General features: G+C 36.2%; 1 protein-coding gene across 2 annotated transcripts in view; it reads right to left on the bottom strand.

The window, feature by feature from the left end:
- The window catches only part of brun (trafficking protein particle complex subunit brun), a 452,915-nt gene that overhangs the window by 268,382 nt on the left and 168,742 nt on the right, over positions 1-15,791 (bottom strand). For both annotated transcript variants that reach the window (XM_090414220.1, XM_090414221.1), the window contains exon 12: positions 1,285-1,461. In XM_090414220.1, coding sequence (XP_090270346.1) covers positions 1,285-1,461 — 177 coding nt within the window. The remainder of the gene's footprint in view (positions 1-1,284; positions 1,462-15,791) is intronic.

The following is a 15,791-nucleotide window of genomic DNA, read 5'->3' as shown; positions in this document are numbered from 1 at the left end:
TCCAGTATTTGGTTATGCCTGGAATGAAGGTTTACTTACCAAATTATCATCTTATTTTTACAATTCACCCTCTGCAATTAGAGTGTCAGTTTCTTCTTGAATCATTCACTACACATAATAGTAAGCTGGATTCCTTTCTTCAGATTTCCCCACAACTGCTGAAGAACTTCAGGACTCTTGTACTTTTGCCCATGCTCTTTATACTAGTCATAAATTATTTTCTATCACTAACCTTAAATAATGTCCCTAGTTTTGTCCCTCTTATTTGACAAACCTTGCAGTGGTCATATATCCCAAGCTACAAGATCTCACAGAATCAAATGAATCTTGTCAGCTTCAATGCCACCCCATAACACAATCCTGTTTTGTTCCAAACAAGAAAAGACTGCACTTCTCCTGAGAAGTAATGGCTCAAACAGAAAAGGGCACCTAACTTTTGGATTTGAATTACAGTTAAAGAAATTAAGGATCTAAGCCGAGTACATCATCTGTTAACAAACGTATTCTCTAGTTGGCCTGTTCTGAATACCAAAAAAAAGTCAATTTTCCAGGAGGAAAAATCTTCCCATCTTCATTTGTCTTTTACTCACCTTTCAGTTGAAAAGCTTTAAAGGTTGAAGGTTCTTTGCTTTTTAGAGTGATTTGAACTTAGATCTTTCCAACCAAAGGGTAAATGTCACATCACCTTCACAACTATACTATACTGCTATCTGTATTTTCTATATATATTGCCAAGTCTGTTGATTAATGGCTCGAGCCATTATTCAATAGAACTAGTCCATAATTGTCACTTCATTAAAACTGAAGGAATTACAGAAGGGTAACACCTGTAAGTTAAGAATTAAATCAAAATTCAAATTTATTTAGCAGTTCACAAGAAACAACTTTTCTTTCTCCTCACTGATCAGAGTTGCTCTCATTCTTTGGAATAACTCCCCCCCCCCCCCTTCTTATTCTTTTCCTAAAACTTGTAATCTAAAAATATCCAAATCCAATATTAATGAGGTTCTTTCTTTCTTTCAAACTTTTCTTACATTTATGGATATATTAGAAGAGAGATAATAATTTCCCATTTAGGGTCACCATATTCAGGGAAGAGTAACAGAATGTTTGAAAGTAATGTCTCATACTGATTGTAAAAAGTTATAAAAACAAAATTTCTTGTGCTTATGGAATAATATTAGGAAATATAATTACAATTAAACCCTAATCTCTCCCAACTCCATGTTTGGCATTCCATAATTTTAAAAAACAACACAGAGAGAGAGAGAGAAGTAAACTTACCTAACATATGGCAAATTGAGCAGGTTAACTGGAGGAATGATTAACCCATTATCTAATGCAAGTGGTACTGGAGCACCTTCACAGCTTTCTGTAAGCGTTTCTAATTCTGCACAAAAGTCTTTACATTCTGTATGTGACAAGTGATTTGATAATGTATGAAGAAGGAATGTCATATGCCTGAAACAAAATGAAATATACAACTGTGTATAATAACTTCAAAATGCATTAGTATTAATTTGTCATATATGTTTTGTACTAGTGTGTAGAAAAAACAGAGAGAAGAGAGATTTCGAAGGGAAATGGGGGAAGATTACATATTAAAAATTCATGGGTGGGACTGAAAAATGCATGTTTCAAATTGATGAAGATACAATAATCATATGAGTGCATTTGTGCAAATATAGTTAATAGTTGCATAAATAATTTTTGGATAACTATTTTTTAGACAGGCATGAATGCAAGTTACAATGGAGGTTTAAAAAGAAGTGAAATTACTCACATTATTTGATATGTTATTTGATATGACAGGTGTTCTCAGACATTACTTTTCAAGGTATGTCCTTGGTGTGCTATAAATTTTTAAAATTACTCCACTCACTTTTCAAATGTGTAAAATGCTGTATTGGAACATCTAGCTTAGTCAACTCTCACTACACCATAATAAATTTAGTTTAATCCTTTATCCAAGTGTGAGCAAACAAAGTTTGCGCCTGAAAGTATCTTCAGGACTGGGGTAAGGTGATACAACACCAGAGTAACTCGTTGCAAAGGTGTAGCAAGCTACCAACACTCCTGTCTCAGTATCTCCTTTAATGCAAAACACATCTCCTTGCGGATATGTCTAATGTTATGCATTAAGGGAAGGGCCACTACCCAGACTAGTTTCGAACTTTATTGAGGTCTCTTCAGTGGGAGCCAGGCCCAAGCTGAGATAACAGGCAGAAGAATTCGCAGGTCATCTCTACCTATAGGAGTTGCCAAATGGTGTGCCACCCTTTTTTAATAAATTACTCTGGATTTAGAGAAAGATGTTGAAAGTTTATTTTTAACTTGGTTAGAGTATAATAAATATCCGCAAGGAGATGTGTTTTGCATTAAAGGAGATACTGAGACAGGAGTGTTGGTAGCTTGCTACACCTTTGCAACGAGTTGCCCTGGTGTTGTATCACCTTACCCCAGTCCTGAAGATACTTTCAGGCGCAAACTTTGTTTGCTCACACTTGGATAAAGGATTAAACTAAATTTATTATACTCTAACCAAGTGAAAAATAAACTTTCAACATCTTTCTCTAAATCCAGAGTAATTTATTAAAAAAGGGTGGCACACCATTTGGCAACTCCTATAGGTAGAGATGACCTGCGAATGCTTCTGCCTGGTATCTCAGCTTGGGCCTGGCTCCCACTGCTGTCAATATCACAGGCATCACACTGGCACGAGAAAATAAATTATCAAAAGAACTCCTGGATTTCTTCTGGAATGGGAGAAAACGCGAAGTAAAGAAAGAATACCTACAACTCAAACAGGAAGAAGGGGGTTATGCTCTGCCCGATCACAAAAGCTTGCTACAAGCAAACACGTTCAAAACCGTACGGAAGGCCTTAAACTCCAACCACATTTCTGGCCTACTAATTAGATATTTTATAGGACTTTTCCTCCCCCTCTTTGGGATCACGGACTATGCTGGACCCCGCGCAAGGGGGGTGCCCAAGTGGTACCATACAGTAGTGAAATCGATCACAACACTCAGAGACAGAGGAATAGCAATCTTCACACACAAACCCAAAGCAGTATACTGGGATTTCTTCCAACTTTCCAGGCGTGATACACCCAATCTTAGTACAAATAATGAAATTCTCTTCAGAAACATCAAAAATAGCTGGGGACAGCCTTTTCATCGGGATCTAGCCTGGAGAATAGCCTACGGGCGGCTCCCGGTGAAACAGGTGAAATCCCAGTATGTACCTAACCCATGCGACCCATTCTGCGATGTCTGCCGGGACGTGGAAACGGTGGACCACTTCTTTTATTTTTGCCCACCAGCCCAACGCATCTGGCGGAGACTCAGCACAGCATTGGGAATCCCCATGCTGACAGTAGAAGAGGTCGTACGACTACAATTCCCACCACCAGTCCAAAAAACCCAAAAGTTCACTATCTTCCTAATCAATGTACTAAAATATCACATCTGGAAAGTACGGAAAAAATCCCAGGTACGAGACGCAAATTTAATGTATGCAAGAATAAGAAAAGGTTTCTTTTTCTACTTACCCAAATTTCTTGCACAAGAAAGGCACTTACTAGGAGACTTTAAATTTGTGAATCAATACTGCAAACCACCGACAATATGCTTTCTTATACAGGGACGCATCAAGCCCTGTATATCTCTTTAGAACCCAAAAAAACTCACCATCCCCCACCACCCCAGGAAAAAGAATAACCACTCTGTCTCCCCTAGCCACAAAGCTTTCGCTGGCATGGTTTCTTTACTCCAAACAAGGGGGGGGAGAGCTGAGAACCCGGGCGGCGAAGGCTTACTGCGAGGCGGTGCCGCTCCTCGTGAGCGGCATCTCCCGGGCCAGTCTCTTCCCCATTCTAAGTCCCAGTGGTACCAGGTATACAAGTTCCTCAGTAAGTTCCTATTCATTCCTACTTACCGGACCTTAAGTCCTGTTATTTTAGATTTAAAATAAATATTTAAATAAGTCTTATTATTTACATCTTGTCTTTTAAAAAAAAAAAAAAATTATATACCTGGAATAAAAATAAGGATATTATATCTAGTAACATAAAAAGAACCTCCATTAATACTGGAGTAAATCATTATTTTAGATAAAATAATATGTGAACTATAGACAAAAGTCTATGTTTAACCTTTTTCTGAACAGATAAATTGAGATTATATGTTACAGACCAATTAGCCAATAAGGCTAAACAGGTTGACTGAGGCCTCTTTTTACCTCCTACTATATCTTATATCATACTCCTCTTTTACTGTCTGCTGATCCTCAGCATGCTTTATTCTCCAAAGGCCAATGATGAGAGACATGAACTCCCATTCTACCTCAATAAAGGTCGAAACTAGTCTGGGTAGTGGCCCTTCCCTTAATGCATAACATTAGACATATCCGCAAGGAGATGTGTTTTGCATTAAAGGAGATACTGAGACAGGAGTGTTGGTAGCTTGCTACACCTTTGCAACGAGTTGCCCTGGTGTTGTATCACCTTACCCCAGTCCTGAAGATACTTTCAGGTGCAAACTTTGTTTGCTCACACTTGGATAAAGGATTAAACTAAATAAATTTATTATACTCTAACCAAGTGAAAAATAAACTTTCAACATCTCACTACAGCAATCATTAAAAGAAACTCACTCGTATCAAACCACCAAAACTTTAATCATAATGTTATTCTAAAAAAAAATCACTATAGCAAACCATCTACTAGAACAGTGTTTCCCAAACTTTTCCTACAACGGAACACTTCACAAATCCTGAAATTTTCACCGAACATCTTGGTTATCTTGTAATGTATTAATTAATAATTAATTGTTAACATAGCTGATTTTTATTATTAATAATTAATTAAACATAAATTAAACATAAATATCATTAAATTAATTTGTGCTGATTTTCATTGACATATCCCATTCTGATCATCAAAAATTTGCTGATTTATAATATTATTATAAGTACTTAACAGCGAATGCAGACTTTTTCTCCTGTGTGCTAGTAGTTTTCCCCTCCTTTTGTATATTCTGGAGATCGCTTTGTAGGTTAGTGGTGGACTTACTATCTGTTGCATCACAAACACCTTCACAATAAGAGATTTCTTAATACCAAAAATAAACAAAGTCCCTTGTCTCTTATTCATATTAAAATTTAAATCTGCAGGCCTATTACTTTTAAAAAATCACGGCACTATAGTTTCAAAACTTTCACCTTATAATACGAACTTGCGAAGAAAGTATTCAGTATTACTAGATTTGAGAGCCAGATACAGACTACCTTGATCTTCAATTTTAGTGGAAAAATTTTCTTTATACTTCCTTGCTGATTGGTCATTTGCAACATAGATGTTATTTTGTATGGTTTTGAGAACAGAGGATACACCGCCCATTGTTGTAATCGGCTTGCAGGCAATTTTTATGACCGGTCATAAACAGCTGTATTCCCTTTTCCAAATGTTGAAAGATTTCGATGTGTGAAAATTAATGATAATTCATGAATATTTCCATGTTTAAAAATATGCCGCTTGGTCACTGACATTTACTACACAGATGTCATTTCCTTCAATTTTGAGAACAGAGGATATGCTGCCCATTGTTATAATCCACTAGCAGGCAATTTTTATGACCAGTCATAAACAGTGGTATTCCCTTTCCCAAATGTTGAAAGGTTTCGATGTGTGAAAATTAACGATAATTCATGAATATTTCCACATTTAAAAGTACACAGCTTGGTCACTAACATTTGCTACACAGATGTCATTAGGATTCTGGGTCTGAGCTTTTTGACATATTCACGAATATTATTCTCCTCAGAATATTTCCACTATAAAATATTTATTCACGAAAAATGCTTAGAAAACTAAAATGACAAATTCTAGAACTTCTCATGGAACACTTATTCACCTTCCGCAGAACACCAGTATTCCGTAGAACACAGTTTGGGAAACCCTGCACTAGAAGAACAGTGCTTCCCAAACTGATGGATGTCAAGTCTCCTTCTGAAAAATTAAAATATTTCACTGCCCCATCGAAAAAAAAAATTATAATACAGACATATATTATTACAATATTTATCGTATTTATATTCAATAAAAAAACATACATAGCGAATATTGCAAGAATCAAATGCAAATATTATATTTTTAGCATCTTACATACATATTTGACATGGCCCATTATCTTATATTTTTATATAGATAGATATATTGTTATTGTACAATTGCATTACAAGCACATGAAACGTAAAACGATTAGTAATAAACAAAGTAAGAATTAAAAACATAAAAGAAGTTTAATAACAATTTAATGTGATGAATGTGTTTCAATACTACTACACAAAAAGTCAATATCAGGTGAAATATTTGAAACTGCAATTCTTAGATTTCTTTCCAATGCTTCCATTGATAAGCAGGACCTGTGTTTATTTTTAATTACCAATAAAGATGAAAATGCTGTTTCACAAAGGTATGTAGATATGAAAGGAATTAGTAGATTTAAGGCTGTGTTTGCTAATGAAGGACATTCTTTTTGTTGTCGAATCCAAAATTTGGATAAACCAATGTTAACAAATTCTGATTTGAAGGTTCAATCTATTCTCTTATCAATTAGTTCTTCTTGCGATGACCATGGAAGATTGCTATATTGTAGAGAAAGAGCAAATGGTGTTCTCACCCAATCACATTCTTTATCTTCATTCAAATTAGGAAAAATTTTTAGGAAAAAAAAAACCATGGAATTTGTGAGGTGGTTAATTATATTCCTTTTATTTTCTGTTGATAGTAAAATATTATCTTTAACATATTCATGAAGAGAAGTAAACATTTCCGTTTCATTATCCTTAAAACTTTTTAACCACACAGAAAGTTTACTTTGAAATGCTTGCAATTTAATGTTTAGTGTTAATACATTAGTGCATTTTCCTTGCAGAGAAAGATTCAATTCATTAACTTTTTTGAAAAAATCTGCTAATATGTGATTCTTATCAAGAAGAAAAATTCATAGTTCATCTTTCAATATTAAAACTCGTTTTAGAACTTATCTGCGGGACAACCACCTTACTTCTGTGTGTATAAAAGTGTGTCATAATTGGAATCCATCTCTTGGCATAAAATACAAAACAGTCTTGTATTAGTAGCATTATTTTTTATATAATTAACTATAGTAGAAACTTCTGATAACACTTTATTCAGCAATTCTTCCATTTGTCGAAACGCTAAGTTTTCTCTATGGATAAGGCAATGAACACGTCTTGCATTCGGATAAACTTTTATTTTTTTACTTCTGCTACAAAACCTGAAATTCTCCCTGTCATGGTTGCGGCACTGCCAGCGCAAATCCCAATGCACTTTTGCCAAGCAAGTTCATATTCTTTAAAAAAATTATTCACTTTTTCAAATACAGTGGTACCTTGGATTGCGAGTAACTTGGTCTGTGAGTGTTTCGCAAGACGAGCAAAAATTTTTAATAAATTATAACTTGATAAATGAGCGACGTCTTGCAATACAAGTACTGTATTACCTATATGCTTTGTCTGCCGAGTGTCATGTGATCACAAGCCGGTCGGGATTGTGGGTAGTCGTCTCGCATTCACAGTCTCAGTCGGCATACCTCATTCGTATAGTCAACATTCGTGCTAGTGTTGTGACCACGTGTGTGTGTGCGTAAAGCATTTTTTTATTTTGTGTCCAAATGTAGTGACTGTTCTTTATTAACTGTACTACGACAATGGTGCCAATGAAGAAAAGGGTTGAAAAGGAAGGCGATAAGAAGAAGGAGATGATTACGGTGGAAGTAAGAAGGAAATCATCGGGAAGCACGAACAAGGCATGCAAGTGGCCACCATCGCAAGATTTTATAAGAAGTCTATGTCAACGATTTGCACAGTGTTAAAGAAGAAAGAAGAACTAAGAGGGCTAGATGTAGCAAAAGGAATCACAAGAGTATCAAAGCAACGACCACATATTCTGGAAGATGTAGAAAAGTTGCTTTTGGTGTAGATAAACAAGAAGCAACTAGCAGGTGATACTGTGACCAAGAACTTGATCTGTGAGAAGGCAAAGGCCTTGTACGCCAACCTCGTAAGTAAACTGCCAGGTATGTCTACAGAAAATGAAGAAGACTTCAAGGCGAGCAGGGGATGGTTTGATAACTTTAAGAGGAGAAGTGGCATCCATAGTGTTGTGAGGCACGGAGAGTCTGCGAGTTCGGACGCAAAGGCAGCTGTGGCGTTCATTGCCGAGTTTCAGAAGCTCATGGTTTCTGAGTGATACCTGCTGCAGCAAGTTTTTAATTGCAATGAGATGGGGTTTTTTGGAAAAAGATGCCAAAGAGGACCTACATTACAGTAGAAGAAAATGCAATGCTCGGTCACAAGCCCATGAAAATTTTATCAGAATGAAAACGTGTATCATTCTGAGAACCCATTCAAGAAATGCAAGGTGCAGAAGAGCCAGTTAAATGTTATGTGGAGGTCCAACAGCAAGGCTTGGGTCACTCCTACCTTGTTCGTTGAGTGGATTAACGAGTTCTTCAGTCCTGCAGTAAAGAAATACCTTTTAGAAAAAAAATTGCCACTCAAAGTCTTGTTGGTTATGAATAATGCTCCTGCTCATCCTCCAGGCCTTGAGGATGACTTACTGGAAGAATTCGAGTTCATTAAGGTCAAGTTCCTTCCTCCCAACACTACTCCAACCCATGGATCAGCAGGTCATTTCGAACTTTAAAAAGCTTTTCACCAAGGCACTATTTCAGCGATGCTTCGAGGTGACCGAAGGAAATAACCTTACCCTCAGAGAGTTTTGGAAAAATCATTTCCACATCGTAAACTGCTTCAAGATCATCGATAAAGCCTGGGTTTGGGTCACCTAGAGAACTGTTGTGTCCCAATTTACAATTATTATCCTATCTAGTGAAATTATGCTTATCTATATTCAACTATTATCTATGTACGAGATATCACCCAAAAATACAAACATTTAAGTTATTTCTCCCCTTAGTATCCCTAATATTTATATTATGCTATGCCTTTTGGGACATTTAGTTTGAGATATTAAATACAAAAATGAGGAGCAATTACTAAAATATGTCTGAATGTGAAACAATATTGCAGTCGTGACACTTTATCTCGTTTCTTAACACATTAATTTTCCCGCGTGATTAGGTTCATTTGTTTTTCAAGTGGTGCATTGGGCAGCAATTTCAGACAACTGTTTTATCAATGAACAAAGGTTTATTAAACTCATTAGCATGGTACAATTCAATTTCTAATATAATTCAATTCAATACTAAGAAAATATTTACAAAGTAGCATTAGCTTATCACAAGTAATTTGGCTATGATTCTATATGAGTAATGCGATCATGCCGCCATGACAAATTCGACTCATACAATCATATGTGTAATCCCTTATCTAATTAACACTTTAGCTAACCCTATATTAGTCTGAATACACTATATGCTGTAGCACATGGACATATGTAATCAATTCACTCTATTTAACTATCCAAAACTATGTAGATTAAATTATCCTTTCACTGTACTAACACATAACTTTGACATTTAAAACTTTCCTATAAGTTACAATACACATGCATAAATTTTAGGACACATAATTACTTATATAATATTAATATTAACAAGCATACTTTCATTATAATCAGTCATGCACTAAAGTCCTAGTATAACTTTCCTTAGTCTCTTCAACAGTTCAGTAATAGAATAATGATAACAATTACAGACGAATTTCAGTTAACATGAGAATTTTTCAGTACCTTTTTCTCGAGTTTTCTATATTGTCCTCTACCTTTATCCGATTATTCTATCCTGGTATGATCTCTCTAATAATCTGTTACTCCTAAGTTCTTTTGGCACTAAACTGTGCTTACACGATCTTAACTTCTTGTACTTGAATTACGGACACCTTTAGAATTATCTATACAATGGCTGGGAAACTCACCACGTGGACACAGACCTCTTTTACAGATTTCCTTTTTTCGTAGTTGTCACTGGATTATGAAACACATAGATAATACCATCTTTCCTTTAGCTAAATGGCATTCCTCGTTTCTCATCATAGGAAATACGGAATCGAAATCCCGCTCACCATTGTTTCCTTGTTGTGACGACGGAGATTAACTCCAATCCCGCCACTCAGGAAAACCACGTGAAACCAATACCAAGGAGCTCGTGTAGAAACTATCCAGGAAAAAGCCTCGTGGGGGGGGGGGGGGGTTCTAACCCTTTTCTACCTTGACCCCTAACGGTACTTTCTTTAATTTCTTTTCTCAGCCCCTTACTTGATTCGACTTCACCGACCAATTAGGGTGGCATTTTTCTGCCAAACATCCTTTGGTCGGCAAGCCCATGACGATGTCTAAATCCAGGAATTGACCCTGAACGATAGTCTATTGTTTTTCTTTTGCTAGCCTCTAAATTAATCCCCCTTCCAAATTTTTAAGAATTTACTTAATATTTTAATCTCTAGCCTCTCACATACAATTTCTTATTACTAATATTTTCTGTTTTACTTAGCTAATTGTTTTATATCACAACTGTAATATTTTCCTTCTTTTATTATTTATTTCAACAAATACTTTTTTTGTTATATATTTTACTTGAATGCAAGAATATTTTTCTTTCTTTTAAATAATTCATCTATTAGCTGTTATACAGGAGTTTTATTTTATTTTCTCTTCATTTTACATCATGATAACTGGGAATTCTACATTCTTAAGGTATCAGGGTGTAACAGAACCCTTAATTCTGCTTGGAGAAAACTGTGGTCTGATTGCATCGAGGGGTTTGCTCATGAACAGGAGCTGCCAGTTGTCGATGAAATTGTGTCCTTGGGGAAGACCATAGGACTGGAGGTGAATGAGGACGACATTCAAGAGCTAGTGGAGGAACATGGCCAGGAGTTTACCACCGACAAACTGATGGATCTGCATCGCGAGCAACAACAAGAGGTTATGGAGGAGATCTGGTCTGAGGAGGAGAAAAAGATGGAGACATCCCTCTCTTCAAATGAGATTAGGGAGGTGTGTAAAATGTGGGAAACAGTGCAAAATTTGTAGAAAAGCACTACCCGAGTAAGGCTATGGCAGTGCGAGCGATGAATCTGTTTAACGACAATGTAATGTCATATTTCCGTGATATCCTCAAAAAGAGGCAAAAGCAAGTGTCATTGGATAGGTTCCTTGTTAAAGTCGCACAAAAAGAAAAAGAGCCAACAGATAGCAGTAATTCCGTTAGTGACAATGAAAGTCGTCCTACCAAATACAATTAATTGTATTTACTGTAATATGTAATTGTAATGTAATTGATAAATTCGATTACTTTATGTATTTTGTATTACAATAATCATTACTTATTTTTTCACGGTATTAACAACACCACAAACACTTTTATCAACAAGGATGTTTTATTAACGCTAATATTTCGCTGATTTTCAAATCAGCATCATCAGAGCACAACACACATGTAAACGCGAAAGTGAGTGAAACAATATAATTGCAGAAAGACAAAAGATCTAAAGTCCTATTTTTGGCGCCCTCTAACGAGAAAAAAAAAAAAAAAAAAAAAAAAAAAAGCAGTTATCCAGGAGTTTTTCTTAGGATAACCGTCTCCCAAATTTTTGGCAAATTAATGCAACCATATTTGTTAAGGTTGGGAGAATTCTTCAAAGCTATTGCTGACTCAAAAAATAGTCTTTCAGATCTATAACGACTCCTAAATAGCACATTCGTTTTTCTCCATCTAATCCTGTGTGAAGGAGTGTCCAAAGCGTGGTCTGCCAGTCCCGACTTGCCATAGTAATAGTAGCGAATGTATCTTTCATGTTCTTCCAGGCGAATGTTCACTGATCTTCCTGTTTGCCCATAATAGGCCAAGTCACAGTCACATGGAACTTCATACACTCCTGGGTGTGCTAAAGGGTGAAGTTTATCTTTTGGTGAGCAGATCAGAGTTGCCAGCTTGACATGAGGCTTGAAGGTGGTGCGAAGGCCATGTTTCACCAATACTTTGGCTATCTTTTCCGATGTACCTCTGATATAGGGAATAGAAATTGTCATGTTGTATTCTTGTGTATTAGGGGGGGAGGGGGAAAGTAATGGGCCTATGTAGTATTTTTTCTATTTTGTAGGGATTGTAGCCATTGGCTAAGAACGTATGGCGCAGGTACTGGAGTTCAGTGGCCAGAGCTGTATCGTTAGAACAAATGGCTCTGGCTCTGTGTGTAAGTGTTTTTAAAATGCCGTACTGTTGGACTGAATGATGATGTGATTGTTTATGTAGGTATCTTCCTGTGTGTGTAGGCTTCCTGTAAATAGAAAAAGATAGTGATCCATCTGAAAGGCAGGTGACTAATGTGTCAAGAAATGGTAAACAGTTATTTGATTCTTTTTCTACTGTGAAGTGAATTTTGGGGTGTTGGCTGTTTAGGTAGGTGGCAAAAGCATCCAAAGTGTCTTGTCCATGGGGCCAGATGGCAAACACATCATCTACATAGCGCAACCACACTAGTGGCTTGTATGTAGCTGTGGTAAGTACTTTGTTTTCAAAGTGTTCTATGTAAAAATTTGCTAACGGGGGGGAGAGGGGGGAACCCATAGCAGTACCATTAATCTGTTTGTAGAATTCCCCCCCCCCATGTAAAGTAACCTGCATTCATGGTAAATTGAAATAATTCAAAAATATCTGGGGGAAATTTAGACTTGATTAATTCAAGAGTGTCTATAAGTGGTACATTGGTAAATAGGGAGGTGACATCGAAACTAACCATTATGTCTGAATTTTTTAGGATTAGATTTTTAACCAGTGTTTTGAAATGGATAGAATTTTTTACAAAAGTAGAGGAGTTGCCAGTAAGAGGGGCAAGCGACTTAGCTAAATGCCGGGCCAGTTTATATGTGGGACTATCTATGCTATCAACTATGGGGCGTAGGGGAACATTAGTTTTGTGGATTTTTGGTAATCCATAAATGCGGGGTGTTTTAACATGAATTGGTTTTATTTTCCTGATGATTTCTTTGGGCCATGATGTCACTTTTTTTGTAATTTTCGGACTTTTTTCTTTTGCGCCATTGTAGGGTCTCGATGTATACTTTGATACGTAGAACTGTCACATATGAGATCTTGCATTTTTTTGTTATACTCTTCTTTATTCATGACAACTGTTGCATTTCCTTTATCGGCTAGCAAATTTTTACATAGAACACTTTGAAAACAAAGTACTTACCACAGCTACATACAAGCCACTAGTGTGGTTGCGCTATGTAGATGATGTGTTTGCCATCTGGCCCCATGGACAAGACACTTTGGATGCTTTTGTCACCTACCTAAACAGCCAACACCCCAAAATTCACTTCACAGTAGAAAAAGAATCAAATAACTGTTTACCATTTCTTGACACATTAGTCACCCGCCTTTCAGATGATCACTATCTTTTTCTATTTACAGGAAGCCTACACACACAGGAAGATACCTACATAAACAATCACATCATCATCCAGTCCAACAGTACGGCATTTTAAAAACACTGACACACAGAGCCAGAGCCATTTGTTCTAACGATACAGCTCTGACCACTGAACTCCAGTACCTGCGCCATACGTTCTTAGCCAATGGCTACAATCCCTACAAAATAGAAAAAATACTACATAGGCCCATTACTTTGCCCCCCCCCCCCCTAATACACAAGAATACAACATGACCATTTCTATTCCCTATATCAGAGGTACATCGGAAAAGATAGCCAAAGTATTGGTGAAACATGGCCTTCGTACCACCTTCAAGCCTCATGTCAAGCTGGCAACTCTGATCCGCTCACCAAAGGATAAACTTCACCCTTTAGCACACCCAGGAGTGTATGAAGTTCCATGTGACTGTGACTTGGCCTATTATGGGCAAACAGGAAGATCAGTGAACATCCGCCTGGAAGAACATGAAAGATACATTTGCTACTATTACTATGGCAAGTCGGGACTGGCAGACCATGCTTTGGACACTCCTTCACACAGGATTAGATGGAGAAAAACGAATGTGCTATTTAGGAGTCGTTATAGATCTGAAAGACTATTTTTTGAGTCAGCAATAGCTTTGAAGAATTCTCCCAACCTTAACAAATATGGTTGCATTAATTTGCCAAAAATTTGGGAGACGGTTATCCTAAGAAAAACTCCTGGATAACTGCTTTTTTTTTTTTTTTTTTTTTTTTTTTCGTTAGAGGGCGCCAAAAATAGGACTTTAGATCTTTTGTCTTTCTGCAATTATATTGTTTCACTCACTGTCGCGTTTACATGTGTGTTGTGCTCTGATGATGCTGATTTGAAAATCAGCGAAATATTAGTGTTAATAAAACATCCTTGTTGATAAAAGTGTTTGTGGTGTTGTTAATACCGTGAAAAAATAAGTAATGAATAACCAGCAACGCCTAAGCTTATCAGTTAGATTATTACAATAATCATTTTTATATGAATATTTTTGAGTTTTGGAACGAATCATCTGAGTTTCTATTATTTCTTATGGGGAAATTCGCTTTGATATACGAGTGCATTGGATTACGAGCACGTTTCCAGAACGAATTATGCTCGCAAACCAAGGTACCACCGTATATCTTTTCCTTTGGTGGTATTAGAAAGATTTCTGCAAAACAGTAGAGCTTCATGAATTTGAAAATTATAGAGGTATCTAACAAAAACCATTAAATTAGAGGCTTTTGTATTATCCGTAGATTCATCAAGTTGAATGGCAAATGTATTACTTTGTTTGATTCGTGAAATTAATGTAGGCATGATATTATTGGCAATGCAACCTATTCTTCTTTTAATTGTGTTATTAGACACAGGAATTTTTTTTAAAGGTTCTGATATTTCGGAACCATGGATACTTTCGCAAATTTTTATTGCTGCTGGTAAGACGAGATCTTTACCAATTGTATGAGTATCTTTATTTTTGCAATTAACAAAGCAATTTCGAAAGATACTTTTACTAATTTGTCATTTAATTCAGTATGTTTTTAAAAATATTTTGTTTGCTGTTTTAATTCTTCAGCTTTTCTTTGAAAAAAACTCAACTGTCTTACTTCTATAAATTCCTAACGAAGATTATCTAAATGGTGATAAAGTTTTCCAGGTCGCATACAATCATTTGATAACTGTTTCCTGCAGATTACACACATAGGTTTGTTTGGATCATTATATGATGGTACAAACCCATATTTCAAATAAGAAGGATTGTATTTTAGAATTTTTTCATATGACATTTTTTGCCTCTTACCTTCTGGCACTGAAGATGATGCGAACTGTTCTAGTAAAAATATGAGATACTGTCATTTGTGAGTCTGTTTCTGCTTCTGCTGATTTTTTTTTTTTTTTTTTTATCAGTCAGTCAGGGTTAAATTTTTAACTAGAATAGATCAAATAATAGCACCACATACTGATACCGGCACCGCAGACTAACAAGATGAAATTAGTGAATTACGTGAAGAAGGGAATCCCTGGCATTTATAGTTCTGATGCACGTGATCTGTGCTATCAGTGCAGTCGCCTGCACCCCAAGCACATGTCTTTCCCATGCATCGCCTGCACCTGTGTACACTAGCAATAAAACATTAATTTAAAGCATGAAAAACTTGACCATTTTAGATGAGCACAAGATTTTGCATTTGTAAGCTTTTTTGTGCTTCTTATCAATACCTTTGAAATGAATCTTATATGAATAAGCATATATTTACTAATATTCATTAAGCGGCAAAATATGCAGGGAGCAAAATTTGTGAAC

This window comes from Typopeltis vanoorti, chromosome 25 (assembly GCF_054136105.1).
Source record: "Typopeltis vanoorti isolate ZY-2024b chromosome 25, IOZ_Tvanoo_1.0, whole genome shotgun sequence".
Classification (NCBI taxonomy): Eukaryota; Metazoa; Arthropoda; class Arachnida; order Uropygi; family Thelyphonidae; genus Typopeltis; species Typopeltis vanoorti.
This window is presented reverse-complemented; position numbering and strand designations above follow the sequence as displayed.